The sequence below is a fragment of the Podarcis filfolensis genome (genome assembly GCF_964270895.1).
Source record: "Podarcis filfolensis genome assembly, chromosome: 2".
Lineage (NCBI taxonomy): Eukaryota > Metazoa > Chordata > Lepidosauria > Squamata > Lacertidae > Podarcis > Podarcis filfolensis.
Window position 1 is genome coordinate 121,608,005 of NC_139605.1, and position 18,630 is coordinate 121,626,634.

The window sequence follows — 18,630 nt, forward strand, 5'->3', positions numbered from 1 at the left end:
CTTTCTGGCTCAGCAGACTAACACGAATGGCTCAGAGGAGAGGGGTTTGCATGTCTACTTTCATAATCAGTTAGCTTGCATGCCATTCTTCCACCAGAAACCACGTGCAACATCTTACGATGTCAGAAACATTTATATAATATAGCACTGTTTCCAAATAATTCACAAACGACATTTAAATACTTATGCAAACATTAACCAGAGCAACACTTTGAGCCTGTTGCACACTTGCAAAAAATATTGGCCATTGTTAGCTTGGGGGATATCTTCCTCAACTGTGGGGGGTTTGCGGGGAAGAGGTAAAGCACAGTCTTGCCCCTAACCAACACTCCACTTCTGAATTTCTTGGCATTAAAGTTAGCATTTCACGAAAGAGGCACCAACCTTCCCACAATCTTTAAATCCAGCTGACTCTGACTACACAAACATCCCAATTCTCTCCTGCATTAACCAGTGTCCATGTGCAATACGGAAGGCTCAAATAGTTTTTAGCACTGTTTTTGGGAAACCCTCAGAAATACTAGCCTGGCTGATATTATGAATCCATGGCAGAGGTAGGACTTGAACTCTGCTCTCTTGGAAACAAGTCTAAGGCCCACTTTATAGAGGCTCCTGGGGCAGCATGGAATATTCCTGCTTCCGCAGTTACTCCCTCTACAAGTTTTGGACATCTTTGACCATGAAGTTTTGCTTTATGGTGTTTGTGTAACAGAGAAGAAATACACTTCCCAAGGGAGTGTGGGCATCGTCTCTCTGTTACAAAGCAAAAGCAAAAACAAAACAACCATGTGGACAGACATTTATTAATGTTCCTGGAATGATGTGGGAGAAACCACAGAAGCATCAGCAACCATCACGCTCCAGGTACAGACAAAGGAGCTCTAAACCCTCATCTGCACAGCCGCACTTCTGAATAAGACAAGCTCACACATGAACTTCCAGTGAATGCAAACGCAAAGAGCCCCCCGCCCTCCATGGACACTCTGCTTACTGGCCATAACATCCTCTGTGTCTGTCAATCTCCTCCCACACCTCCTGATAACCTAGCTCTGACGGTGCCCCTCAGTTCTGACCTCCAGCCTCCCTGTTTATACTGATTCTTGCAATGCTCTCAAATATAATCAACCGCAAAGGGGGGGGGGGATGGCAAAGGAAGAATATTTCATTCTTATTAAAAAGCAAGTGGCATTTGTCAGGAGAAGTCGGATTTTGCCCCAGTCTAGCCCCAGCTTCCCAGCCGCTGGTTCGTTTCTATTCCAGATGGATGTGCTGCGTCCTGCGATATGCGCAGCGCTTGTCTCGGGGTGGCAGACGGGGTCGTGTGCCTCCTTATTGAATTGCTCACAGCCAAGGGTTTAAAGGCCGCAGCAGGGGGAGTGTTATTAAAAGGGAGGGAAATGAGTCATATTGGAAAGCTTCAATCTGAATTACAGTGTGTTTGTTCGGCAATATATTAGCTCTGGAGATGGCTGGAAAGAGACCAGCCAGCACTCCGGTCTCTTGGAGACAGCTTTTCAATCATGCATAGTTCCTAACATTAGCACCTCGGCTACTGCTGTAAGATGCAGGAATCCAGGCAGTATGCAACACTCAGAAAATAAATTTAATATCGATTAAAAGCACTTCAGATATAATTATTAGTTAGAGTTAGAGTTCCTCCTGTACCCAGGACTGCTGCACACTCTGCCCACAAGCACACTTGGTCCAAATTTAGCACCAAGGAAACAGATTCTGCAAATGGAATAAATTATGCAAATTAGAGCATTTTTGCTCTCATTTGAATAATACATTCCATTTCTCTTTTCCATGAGAGGGGGCAATGAGCTCTGCAGCACTCACCACCTCTATTCTGCGGGAAGTCTCTTTAAACCCCTAACTCAATGTGTGAGATTTCCCCCGGTGGCACAATGGGTTAGTGCTTCTGTTAACCACAAAGCTGGGGGTTCAAGCCCACCTAGGGATGGCTGTGGGGCTGGACTAGATGAGTCTTGGAGACCTTCCCAACTCTACAATTCTATGATTTTACCTTATATGAGAAATGTTTGGCTCTGAATGCTAGAAACTTGCTTTACTTTTTAAAGAGATTTCGCACAATGCTGAATTCTGCAAGAGATACCAAATTTGCTGCTTGTCGACTGCATTCAGAGTTTCATGGAGCGCGCCCAGCCTTCCTCCACCTGCGGTTCATTCTCCATATTCAGGCTCACAATAAGCTTGTTAAGCCATGATGATTCCAGTGTAGTAAGTTGGGGGGCAGTAAATGAGGCATTTTCAGACAGCACTTCCTGAGACTGTAACACTTACCATTGGCTAGAATGCACATGAGACTTAACAATGGCTCCCTTAGGGGACTTCCAGATGGGGGCTTAACGTCTCGATTTGATTGTTCTGATCTGCTTTTTCATGTGGGCAATTGGTATGCAAGTGTCCACACATTTTTCATAACCATTCTGCTGTATCCCATCTGTACCAGTGAGCAGTGCTTGGTGGAATGTTCTTAGGATGTATTTTCTGGTCCTGCACCCCCGTCTCCCTCTACCTTTTCCCATTCTAGGCATGCAAGCAGGTATTTTCGTACCTGTACACATTTAAATGATAACAACCCCCCCCCCCGAATCTGATGGCATTTTTAAAAAATCAAAAAATGGTGCTGAGGCCTTGCACAGTTTTTAACACAGAGGTCTTCCATGTTATTAGTTTTTTAAAAAACAAAAAGAGCTCCACTGTATGTACAGTATTGGCATTACATTAGCTGAAGTGATTCCCCACATGTACTGTGTGGAGATCTTGTAGTAGTAATAATAGTAATAATAATAATTTCTCAAATTCAGATGTGCCTTTGGCATGCAGGAGTTGGTGGAAACAGGCATTGTTTGGGTGCACCAGAAGCAAAATGGCTTTGGTTGTGCTCAATTGAGCAGCAAACTGAAATAAGGGTGTTGCAGTACAGATCACTAAGCACTTATCTTTAGGGCATGTTAGGAAGTAGGTTAAATCTACTCAGACACTCCCCACCCCACCCCTGAATTACTTTCCCCCCTCTCCCAGTTAAGGAGATGCAATTTCTGAGAGAGGGGCAATGGTTTGTGGGGACCTGTACCAGGCAGGAGGCAAAAATCAGAGACATGGGGAAGCTTCGGAGCTGGAAAGTGGAGCACAGAATGGGTCAGAAGAAGAGGAGAAAAAGGCAGGTCAGGCAAGGGAAGGTGCTTCTCCACCCTTTCCTGCACCCTCCCAGAACGAGGAGGGAATTGAAACGGGATGCACAGAGAAAGTTTCCATACAGGCACAGTCTCCAGCTGCATGCACACAGCCCCTCAGAGGAAGGTGCATAAGCTGGTGGAGAGAGAATGGTCCCCTGTTGCTGCAACTACTCCATAGAATGCGGACCTGAGAATAGCTGCCTAGCCTTTAGATTGGGGTGTGTAGATATCCAGAGATGTAGAAGTGACTGTGCTATCTTTGACAAGAAATACTTAACTATCTGCCATATGTATTCCTTGTCTGAGAAGTGCCCTTAACAGTTGTGTATGGCAATAGCAACAATAGCTAGAATTCAGGGAAGCGGGTGGTGCTGTGGTCTAAATGACTGAGCATCTTGAGTTTGCTGATCAGAAGGTTGATGGTTCAAATCCACGCAAAGAGGTGAGCTCCCGTTGCTCTGCCCTAGCTTCTGCCAACCTAGCACTTTGAAAGCATACCAGTGCAAGTAGATAGATAGGCACCGCTGGGGCGGGAAGGTAAACAGTGTTTCCGTGCGCTCTGTCTTCCGCCACGGTGTCCTGTTGCGCCAGAAGCGGTTCAGTCCTGCTGGCCACAGAAAGCTGTCTGTGGACAAATGCTGGCTCCCTTGGTTTGAAAGCGAGATGAGTGTCATAACCACATAGCTGCCTTTCACTGGACTTAACCATCCAGAGGTCCTTTACCTTACCTTTTACTTTTAGACAGAATTCAAATAAGAGTGACATTTATATACTCAAACCTTACCCAGACAGAACAGATGTAGTCCCAAATTGGGGGAGCCTAAGCCAGACAACTTGGTTCTCTGGCCTCTTGACAAACCCAGTCTTATAAAAATCCCTTGCTGTGATTTTGCCCCAGGGTTGTTGTCGTTTTGCACCCTGCAGGGGGAGTCAGAAGGTTGATCATGGTCTACTGGTGGTCTACAGGTCAGTTTCTAGAGGACCACCTTGCAATGAGTCCTAGATTAGCTGGACCTTGATCCAATCCAGCTATCTCTCTCTCTCTCTCTCTCTCTACCTACGCACACATTAGAATGGGGGGGGGGGAGGAGATCATGCAAGGCAACATCTGGTTTCACAGGGGTTGCTCCTGTGCATCGTCTTGGTGCTCATGCCAATGCGATTTCTTCTGGCAGCCTTTCAACACCAACACCAACACTCCAGTTATGCAGAACTGGTGGAGGAATTTTGTTGTTGTTGGCACTGATTTGTCCTGAGAGACAAAACTGTTGGAGTTACAGCTCCTGCTGTGGGTGTAGAGAACAATATGGGAGAAACATATTTTATTGTAGGTGAGACAGCTGAAGGTGTCAAGTTTCACTCTTACAGATGCACCATGGTGTTTCTTCTCTCTGCGCTTCTCCCAGTGGTCATTTCTCCTCTGGTCACTGCTGGGGATACATGACCTGAATGTCTGTCTCCAGGCACTGCGGTCATCTGCAAGGGATTGCCACATGGCGGCATTGATGTCGCCAGCCTTCATCACATTTGCAAACGTCTTTGTAACACAGAGTTGGTCTGCCAACAGTCCTGGTACCTGAAGTCAGCTCCCTGTAGAGCATATCCTTTTGGATCCTGCCATTTTCCATTCTGTGTACATGACCAGGCCATCACTGAGACAGAAATGTGCGAACATGCTGGCAAAGTGGGCTTGGAAGAGCACATCTTTGTTTGAGACTCTGTCCTGCCGTGTGATGCCCAAAATCTTCCTGAGGCATTGAAGTGTCACTCCTGGTTGGTGTAAGCTGCCCATGTCTCACTTCCATAAAGCAGCATGCTCAACACGCAAGCTTGGTAGACCTTCATCTTGGTATTTGGTTGTTGGCATCACATTTTCCCCACCACCACCCCTTTCAATTCCTTGAATTGCCCAGGCAAGGATATGGGACAAAGGGAATGGATGACAGTCTGGGAGGGAGTAGAGCAGGGGTAGGCAACCTAAGACCCGTGGGCTGGATGCGACCCAATCACCTTCTCAATCTGGCCTGCAGACAGTCCAGGAATCAGCGTGTTTTTACATAAGTAGAATGTGTGCTTTTATTTAAAATGCATCTCTGGGTTATTTGTGGGTCCTGCCTGGTGCTTTTACATGAGTAGAATGTGTGCTTTTATTTAAAATGCATCTCTGGGTTATTTGTGGGGCATAGGAATTTGTTCATTTCCCCCCAAAAATATAGTCTGGCTCGCCACATGGTCTGAAGGACGGTGGACCGGCCCACAGCTGAAAAAGGTTGCTGACCCCTGGAGTAGAGCAATGCCAAGGAAAATCATATGGGTGTGCCGTGAGAGCTGAGAGGCTTGCTCCACTGAGGATATTGGGCGAACGCCAGCTGTGCCAGGATGTGCTGTATTAAATGCTGGGAGCTGATGGAATATACCTGTTCTATGGAAGTAATATGAGGTAGGAACATAAAACAGTGGGAGGCCTTCTTTATATAGCTTTAAGGTGGGGTGGGTCCCCACCCCCCAGGAACACAGTCTCTTGGGCAGGGGTGACATATGGGTGGAGAATGGAGCCAAACTACAAAGTGAAAGATTACTGCTCAGCAGTAGTGAAACCTGCAATCAGCTGAGCAGAATCTGGAGGGTGGGGAGAGATCACATGGCAGGAAGTGCTGCACAACTGAACAGGGATTGCAGATCAATAGGAAGGAAAGAGCAGTCTAGGGAGAACAGGCTGGACCTGATGGGAGGAGGTGGGTATGGATCTAGAGGTTTGGCAGGCCAGATTAGGCCTGATGACTCTCCCTGCTCTACGAGAACAGAAGGCATCTCTTAAGTAATAAGGCATGAGGAAGTCTTATTTTAACATTTAATCAATACAGGGCAGAGAAGGGAATTCCCTAGATTTCCAAATTGTCCCCAGGATTTTTTCCTGGTATTGCTGGGGGCCAGGCCTTTTTCTCCAAATCCTGCAAAATGAAAACTCAAGATTTTTAACTCAGAATCAATTACAATATGGATTATCATTCAAACATTTTCAAATTAGTTTGTTTTGCATGTCTTATTCTGAATCAGCTATCCTTGGAGAAAGGGCAAAATAAAATGTGACCAATTAAAATAGTTTGGGGGGGGAATCACATACACACACTCCATACACTCTCCCAGGTGTTGCCAAATGACGTACTGTTTGGGTTTGGTATATGCAGAGAGCAGTATCACTGGAAGCCATGAAGGAACTACACATAAACAGAAGGAGCGAGTTTTTAGAAAGGCACTGTACATCTGAAACACATCTCTCCACAGTCATAAGGGCTAGAAACTTATGCTTAAATATAAAAGAAAATACCAGTAACAAAATTGTAAAACGAAGTAAAAACAGCTGGGATTCTGAGGTGCCCACATTCTGGCTGAAAACTGGCTATGCCAACTACAGCTTGTCCCAATTCTCAACAATCTTCTTTGAGTTAAAGCTAAAAGGGGGCTAGAATGGAAACTGAGAGGAATAGAAATCAAGAGCTCCCCTTACTGGATGGACACGGAGCATGCAGGTGAAAGCAGAAGAGAGGGAAGAAAAGGAAATCCACAGCAGGTTCTCTTCAGCCAGGGACAGCAGCTTCTGTCCACTCGCCCCTTGATAGTCAGACAAAAGGGTGTGCGAGGCTTGCTTAGATCAGTGACCCCTGGATCTCCAATATGGCCTTCTAGGCTTGCACAATGCACTGTTGTTTTCCCCCGCCCAGTTCCTGGATGCACATACTTGCCTTTCACATTTTTGCATGTGTAATGAGTGAGGGTCTAATGAGACAAAGGGCTTATCCGCACTTACCTCTCCTCCGCTCTTTCCAGGCACAGTCCACAATTTAAAGCTCTCTATCCAAACACCCCCCAGGTTTTTTACCTTCATTTTTTTTGCTCCTGAGCTTTCCCTGCAAAATCCCACTCTTTAAAGCTCAATTGGAGCAAAGTCAACATGTGGAAAACCAGAATTGGCAGTTGCTCCGATTGAGCTTTAAAGAGCAGGATTTTGCGGGGGAAACTTGGGGCAAAAAAAACAACCACAACACTCAGACACAGACCACTAAAGTGCAGACCTCTGTGTGGAAAGAGCAGGGCAAAAAGTAAGAGCGCATAAGCCTAAACTGAGGTGGAAAATACAGAAGAATATAGGAGCCAGAACTCCAGGGTTCAATTTGGAACTATGAGAGTAAATAGGACTGACTAAATAAGGCTAAAAGTGTTAATGCCTCCTGAGACATGCACATACTCATACAGATGCATTTATTAATGGTTTACATCAGGCTTCCTCAACCTCGGCCCTCCAGATGTTTTTGGCCTACAACTCCCATGATCCCTAACTAGCAGGACCAGTAGTCAGGGATGCTGGGAATTGTAGTCTCAAAACATCTGGAGGGCTGAGGTTGAGGAAGCCTGGTTACATACTGCTTGTTCATAATATAAAATGCTTTTGTGGCTTTATCTTCAGCTTCTCAACAACTATGTGGGAGGTAAGGCATTTCCATTTCTATTTTATATACTGAGGCCAACAAAGAGCAACTTGGCCAAAGCCAAGTCAGCCACATCCCCTGGGCAGGAGGTCCGTGACCAAGCAAGCTTCTTAAATTCACCCTCCCAGCTCCAGGCCCACCTCTGTGGCCCAGCCAAACAGCGGTTTGGATGAAACTAGTTCTATGTGAGCCTGGGCCTTTCATAAGGAAAAGGCAAAACAAATAGTTAGAGCAGGAATCCCATCACACTTTAAAGGATAGAACATGAAGGCTGCCTAGAACTCCATCTGTATGGAAGGTGAGCCAGCACTGATTATGGCATCGCACAGCTTGCTCCACTGGGAGCCTGTCACACACGTGCCATTTTATGTAGCAGCCATGCAGCGGCCATTTTGTTTCCAGAGGGCCCGAGTCAGCCACATCCCTCAGGCATCTTGGCTCTCAGCCTGCTCCCCACTCTTTGAGTCCACAAGCGCACACTTTTAAATTTTGCTTCTCATTTTCTCAGGTGTTCAAGGGCCCTTCTGAACCTAGCTGCTGCATCCATTAGAAAAAGCTGTTTCCCATGTTACATGATTGCTTCTCTCCCAAAATAACAACTGTGTTTTGTCTGTTTACCTACCAGTCCCAATTACAATACGGGGGAGCCAGTCAGACAATGAGCTCTTAACAAGGCTGTGGCTAATGAAGAAGTGTGTCCTTGCTAATTAACAGTGCTGAGATGGGGAATATTTCTTAGATTTGCTCAGTTCAGAATTGGGCAGGATAACTCCTTCAGTGCCCACCACCACTCTTATAGGCAGGAGCACCAGTTACTACTCCAGCCAGGGTTGCAAGATTCAAAGAAAAGCCGGGTTCCGGTGCACTGAATCAGTTTTACTGGAGGCGGAATTTCAGTGTTCCCTTTTTCCCCATAATATTGCTGTAACAGCGGGAGAAGCAGCCCTTTTCAAAATTATCCCTTCTATACATCTGCTAACAGCTTCAAGGCCTCAATAAATTCCCCCTCCAGTTACAATCCAGGCCCATTTCTCTACTGGTTAAAAAATTCCCTGCCCCTCATATCATTATGTCAATCCAGTGTGAACGTGAATAGCTCGAAGTTGCCATGTAGCGTTGGCTGTGAGTGGTATGAGCCAGAAAGGGGTTAAAGCCAAAGAGGAGGGATTTATTATTTTATCAAAATGAGGCTACGGCAGCTGTTTAAATGCAGGAACATCTGGCACCGCATGACCCTGTGAAACAGCAGGGCCAGACGGGGCTCCAGGCACCCATCAGCTACTTTAAGTGGCTATTGAGCGTAATAAATGGAAAAGAAAACGAAGCCAGCCCTTTCCCCAGGACAGGGCAATGCCGAACGCAGCAAGATAGCAAGCCCAGCAAAAGGACAGGCATTATTATCTGAGGATGAGGACACATGCCTTTGTCCTTGGGTCAGAAAAATAATAGGATGTTCATTTTGTGGAACTCCTTTAGAGACAGACATGTGTTAAACGTGTTGCATTTTGCAAGGGTGCCTCTACATCATGGGCAGGCAAACTAAGGCCCGGGGGGCCAGATCCAGCCCAATTGCCTTCTAAATCCGGCCCACAGACGGTCCGGGAATCAGCGTGTTTTTACATGAGTAGAATGTGTCCTTTTATTTAAAATCTCTGGGTTATTTGTGGGGCAAAGGAATTTGTTCATTCCCCCCCAAAAAAAATATAGTCCGCCCCCCCCCAAGGTCTGAGGGACAGTGGACTGGCCCCCTGCTGAAAAAGTCTGCTGACCCCTGCGCTACGTTATTAGAACCATTTTCATATGGGGAAAAGTGATGCACTAAATGCACCCTACTGAAGCAAACTGAGTGGAAAACCAAAGTAGAGGTTTGTCCTGCACCCCATCTCTGATCTCTTGGCTCTGAACTAAGTCCCATTTCCTCTGTAGGAATCATTTTTTCTAAAAGTCCTGAGGTCGTCTGCCTCCTGCTGTGACCATCAGCCCCTCCCCACCCCCAGCCTCCAAAGAACTGAGGCAGTATATGAGCGGAACATAGGGAGGAACTCAGTGCTTTTTTCCTTAAAAAGTTTTGACTCACCATTTTATAGTTCAAATCAGGGAAAAGAAATACAGTAAATGGACAAAGATTCACAAAATGTTTAGGGGTATGCATACCCCTGCGTCCCCCCAGAAAAAAGCACTGGAGGAACTACAGGAAACAAAGATGGAATCAGGAAAGGGGAAGGGCGGGGATTCTGCTGTAGCAATTTTCAAATCTCTCCTTTTCAATGTTTTTCCACTGTACATTTTTAAACACCACTGTTAGGTTGATATTTGAGGCTGGATTTCAGAAATCTGCATTGCTATAATAGATGAATATGGCTTTGTGGAATCTGAACCCTTGCTTTTAGTTCAGTACAGCCTTCATTCTTCAAAAGCAGCAGAATTGCGGTCCTCATAACAAAGAGACACCTCTCACCACAAAATATACAAAATTGAGTAGCAATTTCTAAACACTCCAAAATGAGATTCTTGGGATGTCGGTGGCTGAGTGAGAGACACAGGGGCTCTCCAGATTTTGCTGGACTCCAAATTCTATGAGCCTCAGCTACCATAGGCAGTGGTTAGGAATGATGGGAAGCAGAATCCAGTCACAGCTGGAAGGCCACACCTTTGCTTTACATCCCCCAACCCTACCTCCTTGCTACATTTTTGGTCTTCTTCATTCATACACTTCTGGATCATGTTATTTCTAATGTTTTATCCACCCAGTTCCTCTTTTCCTCCAACATACTAGTCCTTGGTAAAGTAAATTCAAAACTCTACTGTCTCTTTTGCAACCACAATGCAAGCACACCAAACAGTTTAGCACTATTCTATTCCATCCTGCAATGTTTGGGGGTTTCTTACTTTTTTTTAGCTCAGAGCTGTAGATCCCACTCCTCATAATCTCCCAGCATCTGCTGACAGAAATGTACACAAGCACAAAACAAGTTAATGGACAGGGTCCTGTTGACCCGGATGGTGCTGAACCACAGGGGGCTGCCATTAATAAGCTTTATTCAATTTGCAAAAGCAAAGTTATAAATTTCTCTAAATACTGTGTGCTGGTTAAACACCATAAACAACATTTGGGTAAGAAGGTCAACATCAACTGAACTGTTTTCAAAAAGCAGTATCAACTATCAAAATCAGTAGATTTCCCCACCACCACTTTGTTAAAATAACTTCAGGTTGGTTTGTGGATAATCAGAGTTCCCCCCTCAACTTGACAAAATACTCTAGTTGAAGGTTGATCAGCATGGAAAGGGAACTCTGGGCTGAGAGTCAACAAGATTTTCAGCTGAACCCCCTTGCAGAGCTTGCCATGTGCCAAAATGCTAGCATCTTCAGAGACAATGTACATCGGCTTGTTAGCAATTGCCTTGTGGGGCACTCGTGCCCTTTCTGCAAAGGACATCTGTAGGTGGTCAACAGAGAGCCTTTCAGCACTAAGCTCTGGTACTGGGCAAAGCCTGGTAATGGATAGGGTACTCATGCCAAGTCGTTCTTTCTCACACCAGGCTTGCTCTCAGGTAGAAGAATACTGGGCTAGATGGATTCACACCATACATTTAAAGCGCACAATTAGCCTCAAAGAATCCTGGGAAGTGTAGTTTGTTAAGGGTGCTGGGAACTGTAGCTCTGTGAAGGGAAAATTACAGTTCCCTGGATCCTTCGGGGATGAATTAGGTGCTTTACATGTGGGTTGAATGTGCTTTAACTGTATAATGTCCACAGTCTGTCCGTAGCTGACCTGGTATTAAGCAACATCCTGGGTTCCTTATGGCCAAAGGTTGCATAAAGTTGAATCTGATTATCTCAGTGATAGAAATAGGTGAGTAAAATTTCACTTAGCTATGCTTTTCAGTCAAAGTCTACTCTGAGGTGGCAGCATCACATTCAACATCCTCAGAGCCACAGATAGGATACTTATATATGTGTTTGGCAATTCTGCATTTAAAAGAAACAAATAAATCCGAAACCCTAAATCTACATTCCAAGCCCACTGAGCAGTCTTGAGTTAGTTATCATCTTGTGAAGATAAAAGGGGACACAATCCCCATGAACACGATCACAGACTTCTTGGAAGATACAAAGGAAGATGAGAAGCACCCCTGACTTTAGGGAAGTCAATTCCCTGTTAGTAGATCAATATTACCAGATAGCACTCAGACATTATTTTAAGTTAGAGTCCACATCTTGAGGGCTAGCAAACTGCTCCTTTTCTTTTGTTTATTTGAGGGAAACTCCAAAAATGCTACCATGGCAGCTACAACATTCAGCACTATTATTTTTTGGATTTCACATCATGATCTTAGACTTCCTTGCCTGCTGCTGGGTAGACTGGAAACCAGGAAGCACAGATGGGGCAAGTAAAAACTTCCAATGGTCTTCAGCATCAACCAAATTCTCAGGTGAAAGAATGGCATATTGCTGTGCTCTGCTCTAAATATTCATTCACAACAAGGTTTTGGTTCTATAGGCAACTGCAAAATCTCATTTGTCTAAATGGTACGGACAACACGGAAAATGTTGGGATAAATTAGAAATGTAGTTGAAGAGGGATGCTGTCTGCCTAAGATGCACTATAACAGGGCCACAAAGGAACTGAATAAAAAATTGAAGTCCACAAAAGCAGCCCCACATTTTAATGGGGCACCTCCACAGTAATAGTGGCGGCTTGCAGCCTGAGAAGTTAATATAGACCAGGCACTGGTGTCTGAATTGTTTCTCATTCCTTAACTTTGCTTGTAATATTTATTTGAAACAACTGATGATCCAGTGAGGTGTAGTTGGGGGGCTGCGGATTTCCCACCCAGATGTTGGGCTTTTTTTGAGCTCACAGTAGTGTATCTTCTCTCTCTCTCTCTCTCTCTCTCTCTCTCTCTCTCACACACACACACACACACACATCGCACAAGACCTAGTTTGAGAATCAGGAGAGCATCTCATTTGTACCTTCACTGAATGTTTTTTTCTCTAATGCAGGGCTCAAAAAAAAACCCCAGTAGCTAAACCTTCTTTCCAAACCCAAAGCACACCTCATTCCTTTGATCTCCCTGCCTTTCACGCCAGCAACAAAAATCACTGTTATCTGATTAAAACAAAGGTCCCCCCACAGCCTCTTAAAAGCAGTGCTCTCAGGCTGATGGAAAGCTGAGGTAGCCCCCAAATAGTGTTTTCCTCCCCATCTTGCTACATAGAATAAGATAAGCCCAAGAAAGACAAACTAGTTAGATCTAACCTTGCAAAAGTCTGTATGTAGCTCCTTGAGAAAGAAAAGAGGGTGGGGGAGGGGTTTGCATTCATGAAACTGTTGAAAAGTAAAAATTGATTGTCATGAAATCCGATTCTCGCTGGCCTGGTGCTTAATGAGCCCGTTCCTTATTTCTCCCTGCAACATTACAATGCCATAAAAAGAAAAATAAGACACAGGCAGAGAAAAAAATTAAAAATGAAACCAAAGCTCTTAACTCCTCATTTGCAAGCACTAAAAACTGCAATGCCTGTTACCTGTGAAAGAATTATTTCACACACACACTGCACACCAGCAGATGTGTATGAAGCAGACGGAAGAGAATCAAAATTTTATGATTCTTTTTGAAAGCTATTGTTTGACTGGTCTAAAGAGAAATTGGGAAGTTCTAAAGTTCCAAATCACGAGGGCCAGGTCATTTCTGCTCCCAAAAGTCACTTTAAAAAAATATGGTAGCATGTTTGGTAGAAGAAAAGAAGCCCCGAAGCCCAGGGGAATGGAAGTAAGAGGGGGGGGGAGTCTAAGTTGGAAGGCCTCTGCAATTATTTAATAACACTTTGCTTTAAGTGCTTCTCCACTCAGTTTAAACTGGGCAAATTAGAGGAGCAAGCCTCCAAGTGGAACAGCTAATGGGCCCTGGTTTAACCAATAAGGGGTATACTATATATACTAGGCACAAAGAAACACTTAATGCCACAATCTGTAAGCATGTTGGAGAAACAGAACCAACAGCAACACACTGGCTGTTACATCCCCTTTCATACATATGTGCAACAGAGAGAATGATGCATTTTATGGACGACATCTCTTCGGACTGGATTGTAATTCAGAAGATGGGCGTCAAGGTCAGAAGGGCAGGGGGGACAGGGTTTGTGCCTGAACTGGGTTCCAGTTTGATTTTTTCTGAGGGCTTGCACCAAGCAAACAACCATCCTGTCCTCAAGAGGAGCAAATTGGAACTAGTGCATCGGATCCTCTGGGGGAAGCGACAGTAGCTCCCAGGGTTCTGCAGTGCTTGTGGCATTTGAGACAAGCTAAATTCGCAACAGGAACACCCAGTGCAAAAGGTCAAAGCTCTGTCTAAAATTACTCAGTTTAGAACCAGAAGAAGCACCTCAAAAGAGGGGAGCAGGGGAGTTGCCATGTCATGAGGAATAAAATGTACCTCTTTTCCTAGCCAGTGGAAGTGGGTTCTGAAAAAGTGGTGGAAACCAGTTTTTGTAGATAATGAAATGGAAATAAAACTCTGAATGCTGGGATTGTGGTGGAAGGTCTGGATGGGCTGATCTGCCCTGAGAGCCCCAGATCTTAGCAAATGCTAGGTACGTTTATTCAGCTGTCTAACACTTTGCACAACTCGCAGAACACACTATTTCCCACCACCTTGCACGAAATCGCTATTGTACGGTGTGACCCGGACGTGTAGGTGCAGTCTATTCACACTTGCATGGTGTTCCCACGTGCAAACCTTGCACACCAACTCCGTACTGATCCACCTGCCTCCGGGAGCCAAGTGGCACTGCACGACCACGTGCGCGCGTTTGTACACACAAGGGGTACGTGAGGGCGGGCGCCGGAGCCTCGCTTGTGCCGCGCCTGCGAGCGCCTTCCGTGCGCATTTCAGCCCTATGGGAGTTGAAAGAATATGCAATATCGTACTGGAATATGACACGAGCGTCCGATGCATGAACGTCTGAGTTCGGGAAGAAAGATCGGCGCTGCCCTCGGCTGGACCGACCACTCGACCTCGGGGTGCCCGCGCGTCACCAAGCCGCCGCTCTTCGGCTTTTTACGATGCCATTGCGAAGCGCCGCGGCGCGAGCCTTGCGAGCGCGCCTTGACCCGGAGTTACACCTAACCGCCCCCATCGCTGTCTGCGGGCTAAGCGGGAAGAGGATCCGAATTGGCAGCCAGGCTATATTTACACGACTCACGTCTCGCGAGCCGCCTTCCGCGGAGCCGCCAGACGGGCCGTCGCCCCAGAGGAGAGCGGAGGAGGTGTTTTTACAGCTTGGCAATCTCTTCTCTTCCTCGCCCCACTCCGCCAAAAAAACCAAACCAAACCCCCACACAAGCGCTCCGTGCTGGTTTCCTTTTTGTGGGCGGGGGGAGACGAACTTGCTACATAATCTGATTGTGTCCCACGCTAAGAAAACAGGACACACACGCAACCCAGCCGCCCGCCCAGCTCGCCAATGAATGCATACAGACGACTCCCCGCTCCCCAGAAATCAGCGTCTCCCTTAACTTTCGAGACACGCGTCAAGTCTCTGCTGCTTACATTCCAACGAATTGTAACCCGGAGTCGAGTCAAAGTTGGGGAAACGATGCGGGCGGCGGCCAGAATTAAAGCAATCCCTCCTCGCCATATACACAGTACTAGCCGTTTTTTGGACCGGGCAGAAATCTCTCCTGGTTCCTTTGGTGCCCACTTTCCCTTCCCTCGTGCCAAGGGGCAAGTTTGCTTCGGGCACCAGGCTGCCTTCTTGGGCGACGGCAACTTCCCCCGCCCGCGACCCCCTCGCCCGCCCGCCCGCCAGCCAGCCAAGCCGCCCGCGCCTGCTCCCTTCCCCGCTCGCCCCTTACCTTTTGCAAGAGCCACTGGCTAAGGAGCAGATGCACCCAGCTGAGGACCTTCATGTTTCAAGGCAAAAATCTTCCGCCAGCATTGAGAGCGCGGCGGGGAAGGGGGGTGGGTGGGAGAAAGAAAGAGAGAGAGAGAGAGGTGGGTCTGGAGGAGGTGTGGGGAGCTCGAAGAAAGGAAGACCACCAGCAGCAGCAGGCACTCCCCAAAAAAGGGGAAAACAACAAAATCCTTGCGGTGGGAAGGAGACCGCGAAAGAGCTGTGCGGGAAGGAGGAGCAGCAGGTATCCGGAGCAGCAATCCAAGATGCACTGAGAATTGAGGCGGGGGGGGGGGAGAAAGTTGACTCTGCACTTGATCGGAAGGAGGGGAGCGCGTGGAGAAGAGACGGGCGTGAGTTGCATGCGCCCTGCCCAAGATGCTGGCAGGGAAGGGGGCGCTGGCGGCGGCGGCGGGGGGGGGGTATGTTCCTTAATTCCCTAGTTCACCAATCCCAGTCCGCCCGCCGCTGAAGGGAGAGGGTGTTGCGATTTTTCTTCCTACACCTCTTCCTGGGAGGGAAAGAGTCTGGGGGCAAAAAAAAATGTGAGCGGGGGGAGGCGGAGAACATGCTGAAGAAGTTAAAATTGTACTTTTCACAGAAGAGAGTAGGGTGGGTTGGTTGGTTTGAACTTGTGATCTCAAGGGGAAGGAAGACATCAAAGGTTGCCCCCGCCACCCCCGCCCCACACTCGGCAGCATACGCGTAAATCCGTTTACTTCAGTGGGTTCAGATCCATGCGCAAAATCGCAGGGTGCAGTGTGTTAAATCTTCCAGTTTGAACAAGAGATGTTGGGGGGGGGGGCTAAACAGGGGACAGTATACAATAAGGTTTAATCTGAGCTCTCGGATCTGTTTTCAGCCATAGTGATCAGTCTAACTGGGGTTGTATGCAACTATAGGCTAATCTTGCTATTTTACTTTCTATATAGGTAATATTTCAAAAATGTCAGAAGGCTGTCTATCTTTTGGCAGGGGTGCTTTTAGCGCCTAGTACATGTTAAGTTTTTGAGGATTATTTTTATGAATTTCTCTGAAACGTGATAATAAAGAAAATAATTTCCAGAGGGGTGGGTGTGCCCTAACAAATGTTTTAAGGTGCCTCAAGACCTCTCTGACAAAGAAAATAGTGCCCTCAAGCATGCGCAGAGTTTGTGCCAGGTTATTTTCACTTACCACTAAGAAAGCTTACGCATCTTGGATTTTGGGAAGGGTCTTTCATAGCAGTAGACACTTAGTTCCAGGTGGGCTTGAATCCCATCACCAAGCATTTAATGGTTTCATAGAGAACTGGAGACCCATCCACTTCAAAATCAAAATCCCCTTTATATTCCACAGCCACCCGCACCTACCTAAAGACAGATGCTGCCCCATCAAGGACATGATTCCTCCCAGAGGCCCCTCTGCCCTCCAGTTCCTGCCCCCGAAGCAAGCTGACTTGAAGAACCTGCCTCTTGTGTATGCAGAGGATGCCCTTATATATTCTAAGGTGTCTGCCGCCTCATATGCGGGCAGTAATTCTTTCATTTCAGCAGAAATACATATTCAAGTGTTATTTTTCTTCTCCCTCTTTCCCCTTGAAGGCTGACAGGGCTCTGCCTGGTGTGTGAGCAGCAGGGGAGCGGGGATGCGGGGAGGGAGCCACCAAGGGAGGGGGGAGTAAAGACAGGATCCTACGCAACCCAAACAAGGAAGCAATAAAGCTGCCCTTTTAATGCTGGCACCAGCAGGTGCTTGCCCTTTCACTGGCCACCTGGCTCTTTTGCAGCTGGCACACAGGACCCTCCTCCTGTCCCAGCACCTGCTGGCCGACCTGCCTGGCTTTCTGAAGAGGGTGCTGGGAGAGCTCTTGCCAAATGTGCCCTCTCTCGGAGTGAGGGGTGGCATATCTCCCACCCCACATAGAAGTATCTCAGAACAACTGGGCCTTCCAGGAAGGGTGGCCATGCCAAGGGGCTGGTGGCCAGGGAGGGGAAATGCCCAAGAGGTGGGAGACAGCTTTCACAATGCCGTGTGTTTCTTTTCCTAAAACACCAGCTTCTGAAATCATGGGATTCTGGGGCCAGTCTCTGTTCTGCCCTCCTCAGAGCACAAGATGAAAGGATGCTCTACAGATGTTGGAGTATGATACCCACAGGGCATCAACTGAATGCTTGCTGGGCTGGATCTAGACACGTCAAAAAAACTTTCAGCAAAACGCGTTGTAAACCTCATAGTGGGAAATCGCGTTGCCGAAAGACAGAACTCCACAGCGCCATCTGGTGTCACAGTGTTATAATGCATTTAAAATGCTTTTCCTTTACTGATGTAGCTGAGTCCCTGGCTTAGTCCACAATAAAATATCTAATCATTGATTTAACTGTGGGTGCCGGGGCAAATCTGGTTGGTGTCATTGAGACCCGGATGGAGGGAGTGGGAGGAGTTTGCCAGCAGTGTCCTCCTGGGTACTTGGTACATTGCTAGCACTGATTCAAGAGTCAGGAAGGGGGGGAGGTGCCATGGTCTATAGCAGGGGTAGCCCAATATGGTGCCTTCTAGATGTTGTTGGCCTCCAGTTCCCATCAGCCCTAACCTGCATGGTCAGTGGGCAGGAATGATGCAAGATTTAATCCAACAATATCTGGAGTGCAACACATTTGCTGCCCTCGTAGGGGTTGCCAATCCTTTTGGGCAAGTGGGCATATCTGAAATTTTGGGAAAGTGCCCAATGATGTTGTAGGTGGGTATATGCCAAGACTGGGGGATGTGTAGGGCAGAAATCCTTGCACTGACCAGATAACAGCAGTTTGCTGTGAGCCACAGGCTTTTTGATGGTGCCACCCTGGCTGGTATTCTTTTGCCACCTGGTATGTACTCTGTGTTGGTGCCAGGTGAAGATCTTTTTATTTTCCCAGGCCTTTAAAATTATTTAAAAATCTCTTCGCATTTTTAGTGCTGACTGAGAGTCTTGTCTTATTGATTTTATTATAGGCTGCTTGAGGTTTGTTTGTTTAAATGCTGCATTATATATTTTTTCTTTTCATGGTTACTGTACAGTA

General features: G+C 46.8%; 1 protein-coding gene and 1 long non-coding RNA gene across 5 annotated transcripts in view; both read right to left on the reverse strand.

Moving 5' to 3' along the window:
• Window positions 1-15,670, reverse strand: part of NXPH4 (neurexophilin 4) — a 90,770-nt gene extending 75,100 nt beyond the window's left edge. The window contains exon 1 of one of the 3 annotated variants that reach the window (XR_014544705.1): window positions 15,555-15,670. Coding sequence is in view for 1 of the 3 variants with exons in the window: in XM_083599812.1 (XP_083455938.1) it covers window positions 15,555-15,608 (54 nt within the window). In the remaining 2 variants the exon portion in view is untranslated. The other 2 variants (XR_014544706.1, XM_083599812.1) reach the window with 2 other exon arrangements.
• Window positions 10,005-14,591, reverse strand: LOC310756168. Of its 2 annotated transcripts, none has more exons than XR_014544743.1 (3): window positions 14,352-14,591; window positions 12,957-13,106; window positions 10,005-10,629 (listed from the first exon to the last, which is right to left on the reverse strand). It is a non-coding gene; the product is annotated as an uncharacterized lncRNA (long non-coding RNA). The 2 variants fall into 2 exon arrangements; XR_014544744.1 differs by having other exon boundaries at window positions 12,957-13,095; window positions 14,335-14,591.
• Window positions 15,671-18,630: the final 2,960 nt, after the last annotated feature.